At 38.9% G+C, this 19984-nt stretch overlaps 2 protein-coding genes across 5 annotated transcripts; both read left to right on the top strand.

The window, feature by feature from the left end:
• The first annotated feature begins 16 nt into the window (after positions 1–16).
• Positions 17–14104, top strand: Zbtb26 (zinc finger and BTB domain containing 26). Of its 3 annotated transcripts, none has more exons than XM_021193482.2 (3): positions 17–481; positions 7900–9176; positions 13940–14104. In XM_021193482.2, exons 2-3 carry the CDS (start codon positions 7910–7912, stop codon positions 14020–14022), a joined length of 1350 nt encoding a protein of 449 aa, XP_021049141.2. In that variant the 5' UTR covers positions 17–481; positions 7900–7909; the 3' UTR covers positions 14023–14104. The 3 variants fall into 3 exon arrangements, with proteins under 3 accessions (XP_021049141.2, XP_029392813.1, XP_029392814.1); XM_029536953.1 differs by lacking the exon at positions 17–481 and adding an exon at positions 3350–3382; XM_029536954.1 differs by lacking the exons at positions 17–481; positions 13940–14104 and adding an exon at positions 3350–3382 and having other exon boundaries at positions 7900–10344.
• Positions 14025–19134, top strand: Zbtb6 (zinc finger and BTB domain containing 6). 2 transcript variants are annotated; one of them, XM_021193484.2, is made up of 2 exons: positions 14025–14110; positions 15262–19134. In XM_021193484.2, exon 2 carries the CDS (start codon positions 15271–15273, stop codon positions 16540–16542), a length of 1272 nt encoding a protein of 423 aa, XP_021049143.1. In that variant the 5' UTR covers positions 14025–14110; positions 15262–15270; the 3' UTR covers positions 16543–19134. The 2 variants fall into 2 exon arrangements, with proteins under 2 accessions (XP_021049143.1, XP_021049144.1); XM_021193485.2 differs by lacking the exon at positions 14025–14110 and adding an exon at positions 14122–14558.
• Positions 19135–19984: the final 850 nt, after the last annotated feature.

The raw sequence follows: 19984 nt of genomic DNA, 5'->3' as shown, positions 1-19984 counted from the left end.
CCGTTGGGTCCCCCTTTGGCTCAGGTTGCCTGCCCCTCCCCCTTCCCGGAGCCCCGAGGGGCCGGAGCTCCTGGCTTTGCCAGATGTAGATGGCGGCCTTCCCCCTGGGTCTGTAAGTCCGGAGGCCACCCGAGAGCCGGGCTAGGGTGCGGGGTCTCTGGAAATGGAGCCCCCGTGGGGACCTGGATCGGCCGCAACCTGCCCTGGGATGGGAGCCAAGGAGCTGGTGTAGGCCCCCAGACTTTTGAGCCATTGGACTGGCCCATGCTGCATCCCACTTTCTTCCCCTCCCCGAATCTGCAGTGGGGAGTCTCAGGATGCCCCAGGGACCGCCTTCTGGGACCCTCTACATAGGGCCCTGTAGCTGGCCAGGGAGCCAGACTCTGGCATTTTGTAAAAATTGCTGCAGTTGAGGCCGGCAGAAAACTGAACGGCGGGAGCTAGCCAAGGCAAGGCCATCAGTGCCAACGGCGAGTCTACTGTAAGTGCCAGGTTTTGATGGTTTTACCCTTGCTCAGTCGCGGATTACAACACCTTTCGAATTACTGATGCTATGCCATGCAGTAGAGGTTCGTCAAATATCCAGTGTTCATCACCAATTTGGAAGCGATATTTATAAGCAAATTGATGTTCGTAAGAGGATGGAGGGTATGCAATATGTTACTTTCATCAACTGCTCTAGGACAGTTGCTGGGAAGCCTGTAGAAGAGAGTGGACTCTAAATCCTACTTCTTGATAAAGAGAACGTGTGAAACTACTTTTTCTGAAATAAAAGAAAAGTTGTAGTGGTACTGAGAAGTTACAGAGTATGTATGAGAAGAAGGAATAGGGACGGGAGGTTGTGTACATAAGGTAGAGTTTGAGTTGGGTAAGTAAAGTGAAATCCAAATAGTGAAAAGTTTAATCCTAAATGAGATGGATTATCTTTTTGAAGCTCTTTGAGTAGGAAACTGATATGGTCAGATTTGTACTGCAGAAAGTAATTTTGTTCTCTGGGAAGCCTGTAGAATAGAAATAGCTTACTCTGGGTTCTCTTAGCTAAAATCTAGGTACTTATATTTGAGATTATTTTGAAAAGGTGATGACGTCCTGGTGAGATGCATTAAAATCTATTGAGTTTACAGTATTGTTACAAGAAAGGAGACAAGTGCTAATGTGTCATAATTATACGCTGAAAGAGAAGAAAAAGTAAGTCTTAGAATTTAAGCAGTTGACATTTCAAGAATAGTAATGCCATAATCAGAAATAAAACCACAAAGAATTACAAATTCAGTTTTTGAGTTTAAATTTATGTCTAAAGGGATAGCAACATTCAGCTGTCCAGCGTAGGTGTTGGGAACACAGATATGGAGGTGAGCCTAAGCGTCGTGGCATGTGGGCCATAAGAAGATCTGGCATCCTAGAGGGTGCACTGAGAAAGAAGGTTACTCGGAGAACGATGGCTACATTAATGAAGCAGGAACTCCAATTGGAACCAACAGTAAGGTAGAAAAGAACACACGGTTGAAGCAACTAGGGTGACCCAGATATCAAAAGAGGATTTTGAAGAGAATCACTTGGATCTTTTTTGTTAACAGGATGGGTAAAAAGCAATTTTAGTAGCTGAGGTAATGAAATATAAAATATCAGAGGCCTCAATTGGTTTGATTTTAAATTGGAGAAACTTAAAAGATTTGTTTATTTACTGAACATGTTTAAAGAGCACATAATAGGCACCATTCTAAGCTCATTTGAAAATGAACTAATGGGCTGGAAAGATTACTCAGTGGATATAGCTCTTGCAGAAGATGTGGGTTCAGTTCTCAGAGCTCACATACATGGTGTCTCAGAACTATCATAATTCCAGTTCCAGGGGATCTCATACCTTCTGACCTCCATGCGCCGGGCATGCGAGTGGTGCACATACATGCATGCAGGCAGACACTCATAAAACAATTAAGTCTTCTTTAATGATGAACTTACTTAATTTTCCTTAGCAGCCCCATTTATTATTGGTTGAAAAGAATCCTGAAACAGACTGGATAAGCAATTGGCCGTGGCCATAACCCTGAGTAAGTGGCTGAGCATAATTCTAACCTTAGAAATACGAGTCCAGAGTCCATGCTGTACTCACTGTACTGTGTTGTGACTAGATGGGAGTCAAGGAGTGGGAGAGTGTAAGGAAAAATTGGCTTCTTGATTAAAAAAGGAGACCTGGAAGCATAGTGAGGGTGAGAAAAGGTAAGTGATGAGTTTATGTTGTATTGTGTCTATGTTTTTTCTTTCTTTTGTCCCAAGGTCCACTTCCATTCTATGCAAACTTAGGTGCATTTCTTGTACTCTAATTTAGTTTTCATTTACAATCTACTTACCATTTCAGTGAGGTTTCTTCTATAGCTTTCGATGTGTGATGCGTTTCTAACCAGCTCCCTTGGTGGTTCCAGGAAGGCTCTTTAGGCGGATTTTGATGATCCTTATGATCAGCCCCTCTACTAGTTGCTAGGTTAACTGAATGACATACAAAGAGATCCAGCAACTCAAGCCAAATATCTTAGAGTTATTTTGATCGTTTCTTTCTTGTTCTTTACCTTGATGAGCAAGATCATTGTTTAGCTGGCTCTTTGTTTTAAATTCTTTTTCAAATTTCTCTATGTAGTCACAATCTCATCATTTCTGTTTTGATCTGTTAAAATGATGGCATTAGTAAAAGGCTGTTCACTTGGCCATTTCCTATATATTCTTATCTTCAAATTGCCGAGTTTTGGCTAGTGCAAGAGAATAAGCATCATCATTTTATATATATTAAATACCTAGAGCAGTATTTCCTAGTATATTATTGAGATTAAAGTTGATTAAATTTAGTAATGAGGATAGGGACTTAGGAATTCTTACCATAGGGAAAAAATGAAACTGAGAAAACAGATAGGCTTTTCTGTGGAATTAAATCTGGAGGAAGCATAGCAACAAACCCAAACCAGACCTTTTACGACTGTATTTAACTTTGCGCAATTTAGTGATGCTTCAGAAACAAACCAGAAATTTTTAAAGGTTTAAAAAAAAATGACTAGAAACCTAAGGCTAAGGAGATGGAGATGGCTCAGTGATTAAGAGTACTTGCTCCTTTTGCAGAGTCCTGGAGTTTGGTTCCCTGCACCTGTATCTTACAGTTTATAATCACCTATAGCTCCAGCCCAGAGGATTCTTTTGGCCTCCATAGGCACCTGCATGCACATATACGTACATATTAATAAAAACAAAATAAGTCCTTAAAAAATCAAAACAAGGGCTGGAGAGATGGCTCAGCAGTTAAGAGCACAGACTGATCAAATCCCAGCAACCACATGGTGGCTCACAACCAGCTGTAATGAGATCTGATGCCCACTACTGGAGTGTCTGAAGACAGGTACAGTATACTCACATATAATAAATAAATTAAAAAAAAAAAATCAAAAGAAAACCTGAGATGAATAATAGTAGGATAAAGGCACGAGATAAAGTCAAGAATAAATGTTGTAGTAGTGTCACTCAGTACGTAAGCTGCTTATCATTCTAGTCCTCTGCAGGTTATAGAAATTTGCTTTTAATTCATACTTTTTGTGTTTAGCTATAAATATTTTGCTGAAGTATAACTAAAAGACAAAAAAGTCATAATGTAGTGCTCCATTATTTCATATATCAGTTCATCACTTGAGCACAAGTTTCAGCTCTAACAATTAGCATTTTCTTTTTTCTTGATTTTGGTTTTTGCTTTTTATTTCTGGTTTTTTGAGTCAGGGTTTTTCTCTGTAGTTCTGCCTGTCCTGGAACTCACACTCTACACAAGTGTGGCCTCCCAAGTGCTGGGATTGAGGGTGTACACCACCACTACCCTAGTAGCAGCATTTTCTGTCTCTTTCTTTCTTTCTTTTTTATTAATTAATTTATTTGAGTACACTGTAGCTGTCTTCAGACGTACCAGAAGAGGTCGTCAGATCCCATTACAGATGGGAGCGGGGAATTGAACTCAGGACTTTTGGAAGAGCAGTCAGTGCTCTTAACCACTGAGCCATCTCTCCAGCCCTGTCTCTTTTAATTTAACCATATTATGTACATTTTCTCAGCTTCATTTTTCTATAGGCAAAATATGGGTAATACTAATGTACCAGTAGAGATTTTTAGGACTACATGAATTAATTTAGATAAAGCATCTAGCAGTATATTTGGAATTGGAATATGACATGAGTTCAGCAGAAATTAGGTATCATTTTGTAAAAGGAATTAATCCTATTAGATGATTTTCTTTTTTTTTTTTCTTTTCTTTTTTTTTCCGAGACAGGGTTTCTCTGTATAGATAGCCCTGGCTGTCTTGGAACTCACTTTGTAGACCAGGCTGGCCTCGAACTCAGAAATCCGCCAGCCTCTGCCTCCCGAGTGCTGGGATTAAAGGCATGCACCACCACGCCTGGCCCAATTATTATATTTTCATATTGTTTGTTTTGGTGTGTGTGCACATGCATTTGCCTTTTTGGGTTTTTTTTTTTTTTAGCATTTACTTTTATATTACATATTATGCAAATAGATATGGTGGTGGAATTAGACCTAGGATTCCATACATACTAAGTACAACGTCTACTACTGAGCAATTATTTAATAGAATTTTTAAAAAAAAAAAAAAACGATATTGCAAATTTGGTCCTACATTGATCTAAAGGTTTCTCAAGATCTTCAAAAAGAAGGTAATTTTGATATTGAAAATCATCTATTAAAGACCGTTAATTTCACAGTAAAAATCAAGGAGTCACTGTAATCCTATGTTTTGTTTAATGAATTGTATAAAGTGTAATAAACAGTTGATCCTTGTCCTCAAATAAGAAATGACCTCTTGGGAAAGGAAACTAATGACAGGAAATAACTAATGGCTAAAGTGTGTGACCTAGGACTAGATTATTAAAGGAATAATTGGGCTGATAGGTATTAGCAAAAGCTTCCTAAAGTAAACAACAGACTTCCCTAACTTTTTTGGACTAAAGCAGAAAGATAAAAAAGCAGGCTTTTTCTCGAGACACCTCTTCAGCTGCTCATGTTGATAAGTTTCTGGAGAACTTATAAGTAGGATGCAAGTGAAACTGAACTCTAGTTCATCTGCAGAAAAACAAGGGGCAAGATTCCAAACGGAGTAACATTTGTCATAAAACATTCTGAGTGCTACCTCACTCTAGCTGAAAACAGTATTCACTTTTGACTACGACTAGGAAAATACTGGTCATCTTCATGAATTCAAGATCAGCTCAACTCAAAAAAAATGAATGGCACTTTTGTTTGGGCCCTTGATATAACAGTCATTTTTATTATTTCTGGCTAAATTGGAGCATTCAACATTTTCAACATTCACTGTCAGAGTTACAGAATGAATATTTTAAAGCTACTGCCACTAAAACTGACTGCTTTTTTTAAAGTTTGCTGCTTCAAAATACTGATAATATTCCCAGTGTTTGAAACCTATTGATTTCTCTGCCACATTCACTTCTTTGCATTTAGATTGCCACACAGGAGGAAAAGTCACACTTTGTGATTATTAGTATGCACATGCTCCACCCTCCTAAGGGCTACTTCTTTCAGCTAAACTATAAGATTGAAGATGTTTTCTTTCTTTCTTTCTTTTTTTTTTTTTTTTTTTTTTCTTTTGAGGTGGGATCTCACTATGTAGCTCAGGCTGGCTGGAACTTGAATTCAGGCCCAGCTTGAGGTTTTGTTTTTGTTTTTAATGTTCTTCTCATTATCAGTTATCAAGGTCTCTGAAAAAGCTTTTACTATTTTTTGCTTGTTTCTTAATACTATTTTCATTCCTTTCTAGGCCCTTGTGGCCCCCAAACCCATAATGCCTCCAATCTGCTCTATGTAACAAGGTTATTTTTATTGTAAACCTAACATTGTAGGCTCAACTACTGCATACTGATCCTTCCTGTGTGTTTGGTTTAGTATTAGGTGATAATAGTCTGCACCAGTTTGAATAAAAGAGAAATAGGATGTGGATATTGCCGCCAATGCCAGGGAATTTGTAGTTCGGACAGGAAGTATTTGATAAAGCAGTGTGAGTGTTATATAGAAGTACTGTGCTATGGGCCCTACAGACAACTCTTTTCTCTAAGTGGACAGACTAGGGCCTCTCAGAACTAGAGAGCCAGGCTGGCTAGAATGCAGTGTTCTAGAGTAGTGAATGTGACAAACTTAGAGCAAGTAGATACATTGTGTACCTGTCACAGAGGAATAAGAATAACATCTGGACTCTTGTCATCAGGAGCTGATACTCTGAAAAATTAAGATTATGAATTTTGTGCTTCAGAATCTAGATGTGATGCCAGGCATAGTGATGCACGCATGCCTTTAATCCCAGCACTCATTAGGCAGAGGCAGGTAGATCTCTGTGAGTTCTAGACCAGCCTGGGCTACAGAGTGAGTTCCAGGACAGCTGGGGCTACACAGATCTTGCCTCAAAAAAGAAAATCTAGATTTGACCAGGAAAAGCTGGTTGTCTCACTTGACTATGAGGAAGGGACTGTTGAGTACACAAAATTCAAGCTGGATTTCCTAACATACCTAGTTTATAGAACTGTTTCTCAAAGACAGAACTGACATACCCATTGAACTGATAGAAGACAGGTTTATAAAAAGAGAATGCCAGTTACTTTTAGTGGTTAGTAGACTGTAATTATGGTGTTGGTGTGGCTAATTCATCCTTCCTATTTTTTAACAATATTGTAGATTGAACCCAGGGCTTCACATATGGGGAGACAAATTGTCTACTACTAAGCTATTTATGTTCTCAATCCTATGCAGAAGCTCCTCTGTGTTGACTATTATACCACAATTTACCTTTATTAGTTTTAGTTAATTGACTTATAACCAAGAGGCTAGCCTAGCATTTTTTTAAATGTACTGTTTGAAAGAAGAGGAGCTAGCAGCCAAGGAGAACATTTAGGAATTAATTCTAATAGTTCACATGATGAGAAATGACAGACAAATGGGGTAAGAAAGAAAGAACAACCTAATAAGTATTGAATCTGTACCTTCTTCCCACTCATACCCCCACAAATAGGGTCATTGTTTTATTCTCCATTATAAAGAAATGTTTCTTATAAGAGAGTTTAGATTTATTCATAATGCACAGTATAAAGAATTGTGTGTTTTGTCAATAACCAAAATTGTCTCTTTAAATCTGTGAATTTTATCACAGAAATGGTTATATGAATAAATTCATACCAAAAAGGTGGGGGTGGTTCTCAGTAAGCAATATCCCTGTAGACTCTTTACAGTAGAAAGCAAGGGGCTGGAGAGAGAGAGCTTAGTGTTTAAGAACACTTGCTGTTTTTCCAGAGGACTCCAGTTCTATTCCCAGTATCCCTGCAACCATCTTTAATTCCAGTTTCAGTTTATCTGACACCCTCTTCTGGCCTCTGGGGATACACATATGGCACACAGATGTGCATACTGGCAAAACAGCCATATGCATACATACAGCAAAACAGACGTAACATCATCATCATAGGAAACAAAGGAAAACAAAGCAGTTTTAGGAAAAAGTAGATGAACCATGTTGTATGTCTTCTTGTTACTTGGGTTCTGATGTTTTCGTTTGAATAGAATTCTCATTTGATAGTGAAAAACTTTTTGGACTAACTCAAGCATTGCTCTTGTGTTAAGTGTATTAAAAGATTGAGCGAATGCTCAGTTATTTACATTTCTATATATCTACTCCTTGGGTACAGTTGACACCTGATAATGGTAAGAAATAACTTTTAACAGCCATTGAAAGCTGTTACCATAGCTTTTTGGAGACATACAAAACAAGCATGACAACACATTTGGTTTTGAAAGGTAAATCCAGATTTCTAAATTGTTTAAATTTTTACATTCCACCTTTTTTACATTTCTGTCCTTTAGGTCTGCCAAAATGTCTGAAAGATCAGATCTCCTTCACTTCAAGTTTGAAAATTATGGAGATTCAATGTTACAAAAAATGAACAAATTAAGAGAAGAGAATAAATTTTGTGATGTTACAGTTCTCATAGATGATGTTGAAGTGCAGGGGCATAAAATTGTTTTTGCTGCAGGTTCCCCCTTCTTAAGAGACCAATTTTTACTGAATGATTCCCGAGAGGTGAAAATCTCCATATTACAGAGTTCTGAAGTGGGGAGACAATTGCTCTTATCCTGTTATAGTGGTGTGCTGGAATTCCCTGAGATGGAACTGGTAAATTACTTGACTGCTGCGAGTTTTCTTCAGATGAGCCACATTGTAGAACGGTGCACACAGGCGCTGTGGAAGTTTATAAAGCCAAAACAACCAATGGATAGTAAAGAGGGATCTGAACCACAGAGTGCTTCTCCCCAGTCGAAAGAACAGCAGGGAGATGCCAGAGGCTCTCCAAAACAGGACTTACCTTGTATTCATCCATCTGAAGACAGTATGGATATGGAGGACAGTGATATTCAGATTGTTAAGGTAGAATCTATTGGGGATGTATCAGAGGATAGAAGTAAAAAAGATGAGAACCAGTACATTTCTTCTGAACCCACTGCTTTGCACTCATCAGAGCCCCAGCACTCCCTGATAAATTCAACTGTGGAAAACAGAGTTAATGAACTAGACCAGAGCCATCTCCACAATTACGCCCTCTCTTACACAGGCAATGATGACATCATCATGACCTCTAAAGATGTCTTTGGGCCTAATATTCGAGGTGTAGACAAAGGCTTACAGTGGCATCACCAGTGCCCAAAGTGTACCAGGGTATTCCGTCACCTGGAGAACTACGCCAACCATTTAAAAATGCACAAACTGTTTATGTGTCTACTCTGCGGCAAGACTTTCACTCAGAAAGGCAATCTTCATCGACACATGCGTGTACATGCCGGAATTAAACCTTTCCAGTGTAAAATCTGTGGGAAAACCTTTTCTCAGAAGTGTTCCTTACAGGACCATCTTAACCTTCACAGTGGAGATAAGCCCCATAAATGTAACTATTGTGACATGGTTTTTGCACATAAGCCAGTTTTGAGGAAACACCTTAAACAGCTGCATGGCAAAAACAGCTTTGATAATGCCAATGAGAGGAGTGTGCAAGACCTCACAGTGGATTTTGACTCTTTTGCATGTACAACAGTCACAGAATCTAATTGTCAGCCACAACCTGATGCAACACAGGTCCTGGATGCAGGTAAACTGACCCAAGCTGTCCTCAGCTTAAGGAGTGACAGTACATGTGTAAATTGAACAGGGCTTAGTACTCACAGTCAGAGCTGGCAGTATGGCAATAGTCGCTGAGTTTTTCGAAGTCACTTGGTAGTTTCTTTTACAGAGCCTCCAAGCAGGTGGTAGTGAGTGAGTTGAAGCACTAGCAGATTAGGTGACTCCCACTTGTGCTGGCTTTGCTTTCCTTTGGCCCTCTCCTGGTTCTGTTTTGAGTTATTTAACCTGTGATTTCTGTTTTCCTTTTCTAAGGAATAATTCCATTTGTCTACCTAGTGTTGATACATTTCTTAGACTGGCACTATTTTAAATTTTTTACCAAGCACATTCTGAAGGTACCAACAAATGACATTATCTACTTCCTACTAATAAACTGTGTTTGGGAAAGTTAATATTTCTCCTTGGGGGAAAAATGAGGCTGAGATAGAAGGTGATATACTGCTGTTGACCTAAATATGTGATAGAGTTTCTGTTGGTCTACTGTGATTCATCCAACGCTGATGAGTGAATCTGCTTCCTGCCGTTTGTACTTTTTTGGAGCTGCTGTGGAGAAGTGTGTGGGTTTGTACTTTAAACACTAACTGCCCATTGAAATTTTCTTAAAACCCAGAGTACAATTTTTTTCAGCAACTTCTACAGACAAAAAGGGACTGACTCCCATGGGGAGGATAATCAGTAAATGGTAGAAATATAATAAAGCAAGAGTGGGCATATGGAAGGTTTCCTAAATATTATGACCTAACAAAAGGCCATCTGCTTACATATGTGTCCTGTTGATGCTTTAATAATTGGAAGTGCTTTAGGCATACTCAAATGAGCTAAAGAATAATGGACTATGTTGGAGTCTAAACGATGTATCAATTTATACATAAGAAAGGTGCGTTTGGCCATAACTTGTCCAGTATAGAGTTAATGTTTCCAGCTGGTCTTTCCTTTTCACATGGACTTTCTTCATCTTGGAAATCGATGAAAAAAATTAAATGGGATACAGAGGAACTACCAGAATTTCTACATTTAGATAGCCTTAGAGGTACATAATACACTGTCCACTATTGCTACTTTTGATAGTTGATCTTGAAGTATGGAAAAAAAAAACTTTTTTTTTTTTTTTTGTTTTGTTTTTCCAGACAGGGCTTCTCTGTGTAGCTCTGGCTGTCCTGGAACTCACTTAGTAGACCAGGCTGGCCTCGAACTCAGAAATCCACCTGCCTCTGCCTCCCAAGTGCTGGGATTGAAAAAAAAAAAATTCTTTATCCTGAAGTAAACTTTCGACATTAGTTTGAGCCTGCTTCTTACCCAAGGGTTACAAGGAGGAGATAGGATTGCTAGAGATCTTAGAAACTTTCAAAAGATTGCTTATACTATCTGCCATTTTAAATAGGGGCATTTAGAGTCAAACAGGTAGCCTGGCCACCATTGGCCCAAATACACCTGGAAAATATGATTATCCCAATACTTCTCTTCCACATACCTTGGCTTTAACATGGGGAATAGTAACACATTAACAGAAAGTTTCCAGTTTTGTTTCACTATTGTATAACTGTCCCTTTTGGTTTTCAGAGACAGCCAAGAATTCACCAACAAAATGTCACAGAAGGACTAGTGAGAATTACTTTTTAAACTTTATTTTATTTTGGTGGTTTGTGCCTGTAAGCTCAGAATTTACAAAGTTACAAGAAGGTTGCCTGGGCTATAGAGTGAGGCCCTCCTTCAAAAGACCTAAATAAATATAATTATTTTATGGTAGTGGTTCTGGAAGTCAAACCCAGTGTCTCATAGCACTAGACAAGCACTGTACCACCTAGGTACAGCTCTAACCTGTTTATTGTTCTTAGCTACATGAACATTATACTATTTCTAAATCACTGACTGGTTTGGCTATTAAGGGAATGGCAAGTTAGAATAATGTGAAAATGATCCAAATATGAAACTGACTTCGTCTAAGTAACTTTATTTCTACCAGACTTTTGTTTTTTTATTTTTAAACTATCAGAGTACATGGACAGAAAATCCAAAAATTAAAATTAATTTATATATAGACATAATTTGATATATTTACACATGGCTCAGATTTGAGGCATAATTTCTACTAAATATTTAAATGTGAGTACAGTCTAATATGAGTGCTAGGTACTTCATGCCCAACATCACTCAGTGTATGTCCTAATAATGCCTCCTAGCATTCCAGATTTTGCATGATTCATCCAAAGAGCACCAATTCTATGCAACAGTGGGACTCTACTCATCCCATGTTTTAAATATTTTTTCTGAACATCATTTGAAGATGGTGGGGCTCCATACACTTATTCTTGTCCAGTTACTGTTAGTTTGAAAACTAAGAACAGCATGGGTTCAAATAATACTGGTTTCTCTGGTTGGTTAGGGGTTATTTCTTGATTAATTTCAGTCACTCAGAAGGCCTTTTTCTCTTCTTTTTTGCCCCTTTTTTAAATTCTGGAGACTTTGAATCCAAGGCCTCATGCACGTTAAGCATGTACTCCAGCACTGAGCTACTCCCACAGCCTCAAGAACTATTAGTAACCAACTGGGACTTCCAGATACTATGTTATATTCTGAGGTTAGGAAGGTAAGATTGATATGGTCCCTGTCCTTATAGGGCTTATAGTGTCAAGCAATTTTAGTGAGATGAGGTCTCAAATTTATGTCCTAACAAGAATAAAATTGTCTTGTTTTCATTAATCATTTAAAGCAGTGGTTTTCTACCTGTGGGTCATGGGGAATCAAGTGATTTTTTTTTTTTTTTCACAGAAGTTGCCTAAGACCATAGGAATTTTTTTGTTTATATTACGATTTATTTACATTACAATTCATAACAGTAGCAAAAATGCAGTTATGAAGTAACAAAATTAATTCTATGGTTGGACTCACCACAGCATGAGGAACTGTATTAAAGGATCTCACAATATTAGGAAGGTTGAGAACACTGACTTAAAGTCGACTTTCTTAGGGTTTTCTGTTAGTAAAATATTTGGTTATGTTTGCAAGTGTAGACCACTTGCCTAATTTGTTATCTCTTCTATTTCTTGGCTGGAGAGTTATTTTTGTGTGAGATATTTAATTTTGGTGGGACTTGGTTTCTTTGCTTACGTGTTTCTCAGATTTTAAAGCACATATACTTTTTTGTGGAAGAAGTCTTTTTACACTAGTGATTATATGAGGCAGGGGTGAACCATAGTTACTCAGCATTTGGTTTAATTTGGTTTTTTCTTTTTTGTTTTTTTTGAGGCAGGATCTTACTATGTAGCCTTGGCTGCCTCTGCCTCCCTCGAGTGCTGGGATCACAGGTATATGCCACCATGCCAGCCTCAGTGTTTGTGTTGTATGGATTCCTAGGAAAACCTCAAAAGAAAGAGGACCCTCTTTACTGTAGTTTGGTTTTGTAAAAATTACTGTTATTTATTTATTATTTAATATGAAAACAAGCTCCAAACTGAAGTGGCTCTGAGGTAAATCAGGTGTGATTTTGCATTAGTTTAGAAGATGTGTGATAGGTGACTAATGTCACCATTTCTAAAATATTGTCCTAAACAACTTAGAACATTTTATTTCAGCTCATGAATGGCTGTTCTAAATCTGTTGTATGTTAGACATACTTTGAACTACCTCTTTACTTAATGGGGAAGTTTCCGTAATAAAAGCTAACAATTAACCTTGGTGTCGTTGACTTACTTTTCTGCTCTCTTCCCTCCTGTTTCTCAGGTGTTTGAATTTAAATTCTTTAAAACACATCTAAAGGATGGCAGGGGCTGAAAATGCAGCTCAGTGGGAGTGTTTTCTGGGGGCCTAGGCTTAATTGTCAGCCATCCCTACACTTTGCAAATAGGGACTTTCTGAATGATAACTCTTTGAGACTGCAGAGAAAGGTAAAGGTCCTAAATAGTCCCCTCCCTTGGTATGGCATACATTTCTATATGGGTATGTACGTGCAGTTTTGAAGATAGATCATTTCCAACTGGATCCCAAGTAATTGAGGTGCAACTCAGAAATAACGTACAATCAGTATACAATGGCCAACTGGCCAAGATGTTCCCCTGAGGAATCACCACCATGAGACAGGTCTAGTACAAAAAGAAGTTTATTGAGGGAAGTGAAGGGAACCTGGAAAGGGGGTAGAAGCAGAGAAGGATAGAAAGAGGAGGCCTGCGGGAAGACCTGGAGGCGGGGTGGGGGGTGGGGTGGGGTGGGGGGAGGGAGAGACAGACAGACAGACTGAGACAGACAAAACAGCCTTTATGGGCCTGTTGGCTCGCTCACGCCTGGCAGGTGGCTAAGCAAACTGTTGCTAGGTAGCTGTTGGGCGGAGCCTAGAGTAATCGCCGACAAAGGGTAACTGGGGAGGAAAGCTCGGCTTTACTTTGGTAAAGCCCTGTGTTTAGTTCCCATCACCCAAAGAGAAGAATCTTTTAGGGGTAGGCCGTCTAAAGCAGCAGGGTGAAAAGGATGCCATTGGAAATGACATGGAGAGGGGGGAGGGCAAATAGACTAGTGGAGCTGTGTCCTGAAGTTAGGGCCAGGTCCTGATGGGACGTAGAGTAGCCCAGCTACAATACAGAGCCGCGAGGTCCTTTCCTTCGGCTCCGCCCCTCAACTCCTTGGCTGTTCCGGCCCTGAGCGCTCTTCACTCGCAGCAAACAGCTTCATACCGGAGCGGGAACGGCCAGAAAAGACCCGGCTCGCTGGTATTTAGACGTTTTTCTGTCTTTCCTGCAGCGGAAAAAGTGAGGAAGAAAGAGCATCTCAGGATGTTCTTCCGGGGCCTCCAGGCAGTCTCCGCGAAGAATAAAGCTGGTTGACTCCGGAAGCGTTTCCTTCCAGGCTAAGTCCATCTTCCGGCCTGGGCTGCCGTTGCCGCGGAAGCCTCAAAGCCAGTTTTGCTAGTCGGTAAGTGAAAGTGACGGAGACTTGCCGGGGGTTGAGGCTGAAAGACGACTCGGCGTGGGAGTACACCCCGCTGTGGCCTCCGCTCTAGCCTGGCGCCGCACCCACCTGACCGGTCGGGCCGGACTTCGGAAGGCTCGACGTGGAAACCGTGTGCCTCATTGGAGGGAGTTGGCAGGCAGGCGGTCTAGGATTCCAGTCAGCTCCTCTTGCTGTGTGGGACCCTGTACCCACAGAATCAGGAGGAAAAGATTCCCTGGGAGAGGAGTAGTCACGTTAGTTTGGGCTCAACGGAGCTAAAGCACAAGTTGGGAAATGGAGCTGGAATCGGAATCGTGAACGTAATAGATAGGCAAATGGGCGTTCCCGTGTTTTATTTGTACAATGATGAACAATTTAACATTAAGGAGCTGGGTGTATGAAAAAACGGACCAAGATCAATCAATAAAAGGTGGGTTAGGGTGAAATCCTGAAGGAGTTTGAATTCTTTTTAAGAACGAAAGGCTGTCTAGGAAGTGGGGGAGATGATGGACGATTTAAGCATAAGAGCATTTTTTTTCATTCCTCCTCCTCCTCATTTTTAATCATAATATTAACTCGGATGGGAATTTAAGAAGATAATCCAGAATATTTAAAGAGTGCTTTCCTAGGAGACCTGTGGGAAGTCATTACAATGGCCAGTTACAATGGGACTAGCAATAGTGATGGGACCATTTGAAGATTGTGTTTTCTAACTTAAGGGGTTAAGTGTACTTTTTTGGTGTCACTACTGTACTGGTATTTAAAAACTTACATACCAGCCGGGCGGTGGTGGCGCACGCCTTTAATCCTAGCACTTGGGAGGCAGAGGCAGGCGGATTTCTGAGTTTGAGGCCAGCCTGGTCTACAAAGTGAGTTCCAGGACAGCCAGGACTATACAGAGAAACCCTGTCTTGGAAAACCAAAAAAATAAAAATAAAAACAAAAACCGTACGTACCATAATAAAGAAATGCATTATGAGTTTCTGAATTTATAGATGGATATTAGGAAAGAGTTTCACTCCTAGCACAAAGTTTGGGTCTCCATTTTTCCCAATACATGCTGGGAAGTGGGGGACTCTGTACCATAAAGCATTGCCTATCCAATATCAATGCTTGTGCTCTGTTTTGCATAGATCGTGACCATGGCTGCTGAGTCTGATGTTCTACACTTCCAGTTTGAACAGCAAGGAGATGTGGTCCTACAGAAAATGAATCTCTTGAGACAGCAGAATTTATTTTGTGATGTATCCATTTATATTAACGATACTGAGTTCCAGGGGCACAAGGTGATTTTGGCTGCTTGCTCCACTTTCATGAGAGATCAGTTTTTACTCACACAGTCAAAACATGTCAGAATTACCATTCTACAGAGTGCAGAAGTTGGCAGGAAGTTGCTGTTGTCCTGCTATACTGGAGCACTTGAAGTAAAAAGAAAAGAGCTTTTGAAATACTTGACTGCTGCCAGTTACCTTCAGATGGTTCACATTGTAGAAAAATGCACAGAAGCTTTGTCAAAGTATTTGGAAATTGATCTTTCTATGAAAAATAACCAACACACTGACTTGTGTCAGTCTTCAGATACAGATGTTAAGAATGAAGAAGAAAATTCTGATAAAGACTGTGAGATCATTGAAATTTCAGAAGATAGTCCTGTAAACCTAGATTTCCATGTCAAAGAGGAAGAAAGCAATGCATTACAGTCTGCTGCAGAGACACTGACATCAGAGCAAATGGGAATGCAGTCACCAGAGCTCTCTGCAGTAGATGGTGGCTTTAAAGAGAATGAAATTTGTATTCTCCATGTAGAATCCATCAGTACAGATGATGTAGAAAATGGGCAGTTTTCACAGCCTTGTACCTCATCCAAAGCAGGCATATATTTCCCTGAAACACAGCATTCGCTGATCAATTCTACAGTTGAGAACAGAGTGACAGAAGTTCCTGGAAATACAAATCAAGGGTTATTTTCTGAGAATTCTGATGGAAGTCATGGTACAGTAAATGAGATTCAGAATCTGGATGAGAATTTTTCCTTGAGGCACCAGTGCCCCAGGTGTCCAAGGGGATTTCTTCATGTTGAAAACTATCTGCGACACCTTAAGATGCATAAACTCTTCTTGTGCTTGCAGTGCGGGAAAACATTTACACAGAAGAAAAATCTTAACCGGCATATTCGAGGACACATGGGTATACGGCCCTTTCAGTGTACTGTGTGTCTGAAGACCTTTACTGCTAAAAGCACACTTCAGGACCACTTGAACATACACAGTGGGGACCGGCCATATAAATGCCATTGTTGTGATATGGATTTCAAACACAAATCTGCTCTCAAAAAGCACTTAACCTCTGTTCATGGCAGGAGCAGTGGTGAAAAATTATCTAGGCCTGATCTCAAACGGCAGAATCTACTGTAATCAAATCAATTACTTTGTTAGACACATCTGGTTATAAAAATGCAGCACATGCAGTGTCGCAGCCCCACCCAATCTATATCATTTATTTTTGTTCTTACATGTTATTCATTCTGAAATTCTAATAATTCCAAAGTTGTGAGTGGTGTGATTAAGTTTATGAGATTCTACATTGTCTCAAACATGTATTAGCCCTCTGTTCAGGAGTAATTGCAGATTCTGACTTGTAGTTTTTAGATAAGTGATTTATTGTTGACCTTTATAGAATTTTAATGGGGTAAGATGACAAGAAAATAGATTTGAAAGCAGTGTTGCACATCGCTATTAATATTGAAAGCAGATAGGACTAGCAGTTTTCTTTTAAAATTTTAACCAGTGTTCTTGAATTATAACCAGAACACCAAGGTACTGTCTTAAACTAAAGGAGCACAATTCAAATTCTCATGGGGCCAACAGAATGTCTTTAGAAATACATTACTTAAATGTCCAAAAGAATATGTAATTAGACCCTTTTCCTGATTATATATAACATAGTTGGATTAAGAACTCTGTGGCCAATGCAAGTATTTTCTTAGATTGGCAATTTTCTTAGATTGGCAAGTTACTTAAATAGTCCACTTTCATCAAAGACATTGTTACACTGTTTACTTAGGGTTTCTTTTTGTGTTTGTTTTGGTTTACATGCACTCAAATTGACCTCTAGAATTACATTTCTACAAATTTAGTACATATCTAATTGTCTGCAACTGGGACACAGAATAGTTCCACCAGCTTCCAAAATTCCCTTTTTGCTGCTCTTTTGTAGTCCACCCCTTAACTCTAAATTCTACTAAGAGTTCTTCATCAATCTAATTTGTTCTAATCTGAGGTGATAATAAAACTGGAATCTTATGTTCCCTTTTGATATTTTTTAACCCAACATAGTGCCATTGAGCTTGATTTATGTGTATATTAGCAAGTCATTACTTTTTTATATCTCTTATTTTACTTTTGACATGATTTGTGTAGCTCAGGCTGGCCTCGAATTTACCTTGATTCTTGAGCACTGAGATTATGTTTGGGCCCTTTGTTTTGAATTGCCTGTGTATGCATTTTCCTTTCAAGCAGTCATCAAGTGAATAGTTTTAATTGTTAAAAGCTACTAGAATTAGTTAAAATGTCTCATTTGTATGAATATCTGTACATTCAATTCTTTTGTCCTTACAATGAACAGCAAAATTTACTGCCAGGCAAATCACCTTCTCTGAACATAAGAAGTCACTTTCAAACTGTCGTATTTCTCTACATAATTCAGCTCTGTAGAGTTTTCACAGTATTTAAGTTTTATTGACTCTTTTCTGTATTTTAACATGTAACATACTTTGTACTGTATAAGAGGTTTGTGAAAATCATGTGGATATTATATATAATTTTTGAGATACTTTTGTGGGAATAATGCTCTACATTGAATTTTTAACTCTGGGAGAGACTTTAAAGAATATAAGTCTCAAAGTCACTTCATAAACCAAGTCACTAATTAATCACATTAAGCAGGTCACCTGTCCTTCAATTTTTCTTAATTTTATATAAAATAACTTTGATCTTCATAATTTGTAGAGTTATTTCTAAGTAAATTTCTACAAATTTATATTCTTCATGTGAACAGAGGAGGCATTTCTGTCTTTACAAACACTGCTATTTGAGTACTCTCTTGGAAACAGAACTTTTTTTAAGGTAAACATTTTGTTCCATTGGATAATGGACTGGTTCAGTGGCTGATTTCCTTTCCCACATAACTTAAGAATGGCCAGTTATAGTTGTGAACGTATTCCCCTCAGAGAAACAGTTTGTGACTGAAGTGCTTCTCTTATTTTTGCTTCCTGAATTGAATTTTGGAAGGGAGGGTTAGGGATTTAGGGATGGGTGGAGTAAACAGTGGATTTTTTGGGAAGTGGTATCTACTATACTGGGTGTTTGGAACATTTTGATTGAAGGTGTTTTACGTTTTATTTGTGCCTTGTAAGATTGTTGTAAAATCAAAATTTGTGAGCACTTTGATAGTTTTGCTTGTGGGGAGGGTGTTTTATAAAGTGGTTGTTATTTATATTATTTATTTCCATTACGTGGACAAATTGATCCTAGGAGCTGGGCAAAGTGCACATGCCTGTAATGCTAGCACTTGGGAGATAGAGGCAAGAGATTCAGTTCAGGGCCAGCCGTTCTTATATATAGCTAAGTTTGAGGCCAGCCTCATATACAGGAGACATTGTTTTAAGAAAAACAAAATAAAAAAGTAAAACAAAACAAAACAAACAAAAACATTCCTGGGAGAGCATCCGTTTGCATGACATTTCTGAAAAATTCAGCAAAGTAGAATCTGTAAAGATATGCAGGTATGACAAAGTAAAGTGTAGCATATATTCATTTTAAATACTTTTAGCTGTTTGTTTATAATATGACAGAAAAAGCAGTATGTTTGGGTTGAACCTAGTATGTACTGCATTTACATGTGTAAAAGATCTTGAAAAAGTAGTTGTTACTTTGTTGTAGAGAAAATCCTTTCCTCTTTTCATTGGATGTAATTATGTTTGTATGAAACAATAAACTGGAGGTGAGAATGGAGAACTTTGGACTTGTGTATTTCTATGAATTTTAAAGGAATCATTTTCTCTTTAGTAATGTTTTTAAAATTATGTATGTGGGGGGTATGTGTACATATGATTTATTATTGTATTTTTAGTTAGGTGTATGTGTGTGGGCATATGCTTGCTAGCAGCTTTGGATCCCCTCCTGGAGCTGCAGTTACAGGCAGCTGGGAGCTGGGAACTGCACTCGCTTGCTGTGCAAGAGTAGTCAGCTACATTAACCACCTGGTAATCTATGAAGCCCAAAGACTCACTCATTCCTGCCTGTTTAATGTGCCACCACCTGGCACATTTCTTATTTTCAACAGGACAGCGATGAGTAGAACTACCTACTGGTTTATGCCTGTACTAAAAGGTAGGTAAACAGAATACCAACTGTCGTAGGGCTTGTATTTTAATGGAAATAGACAAACAATTGTTAAGTTTTTTTTGTTTGTTTGTTTTGGTTTTTCGAGATGGTTTCTCTGTGTAGCCCTGGCTGTACTGGAACTCACTTTGTAGACCAGGCTGGCCTCAAACTCAGAAATCCACCTTCCTCTGCCTCCCGAGTGCTGGGATTAAAGGCGTGCACCACCACACCCGGCTAATTGTTAAGTTTTTGAAATTAATTTGGAAAAATGCCAGTGATTAAAAAATGATAGGGAAAGCTGGGTCATGCAGATATCAAGGATCAAGGCCAGCCTGGTCTACAGAGTGATTCTAGGAAAGCCAAGACTATACAGGTTTTTGAGCAAAATAAGAAACAAAATAAGGAAAAGAAGATGTGATTGTTACTTTTAATGTGGTTTTTCCATGTTTGGGGAATGTTTCCTGTNTGAAAT

The sequence above is a fragment of the Mus pahari genome, chromosome 3 (assembly GCF_900095145.1).
Source record: "Mus pahari chromosome 3, PAHARI_EIJ_v1.1, whole genome shotgun sequence".
Classification (NCBI taxonomy): domain Eukaryota; kingdom Metazoa; phylum Chordata; class Mammalia; order Rodentia; family Muridae; genus Mus; species Mus pahari.
This window is presented reverse-complemented; position numbering and strand designations above follow the sequence as displayed.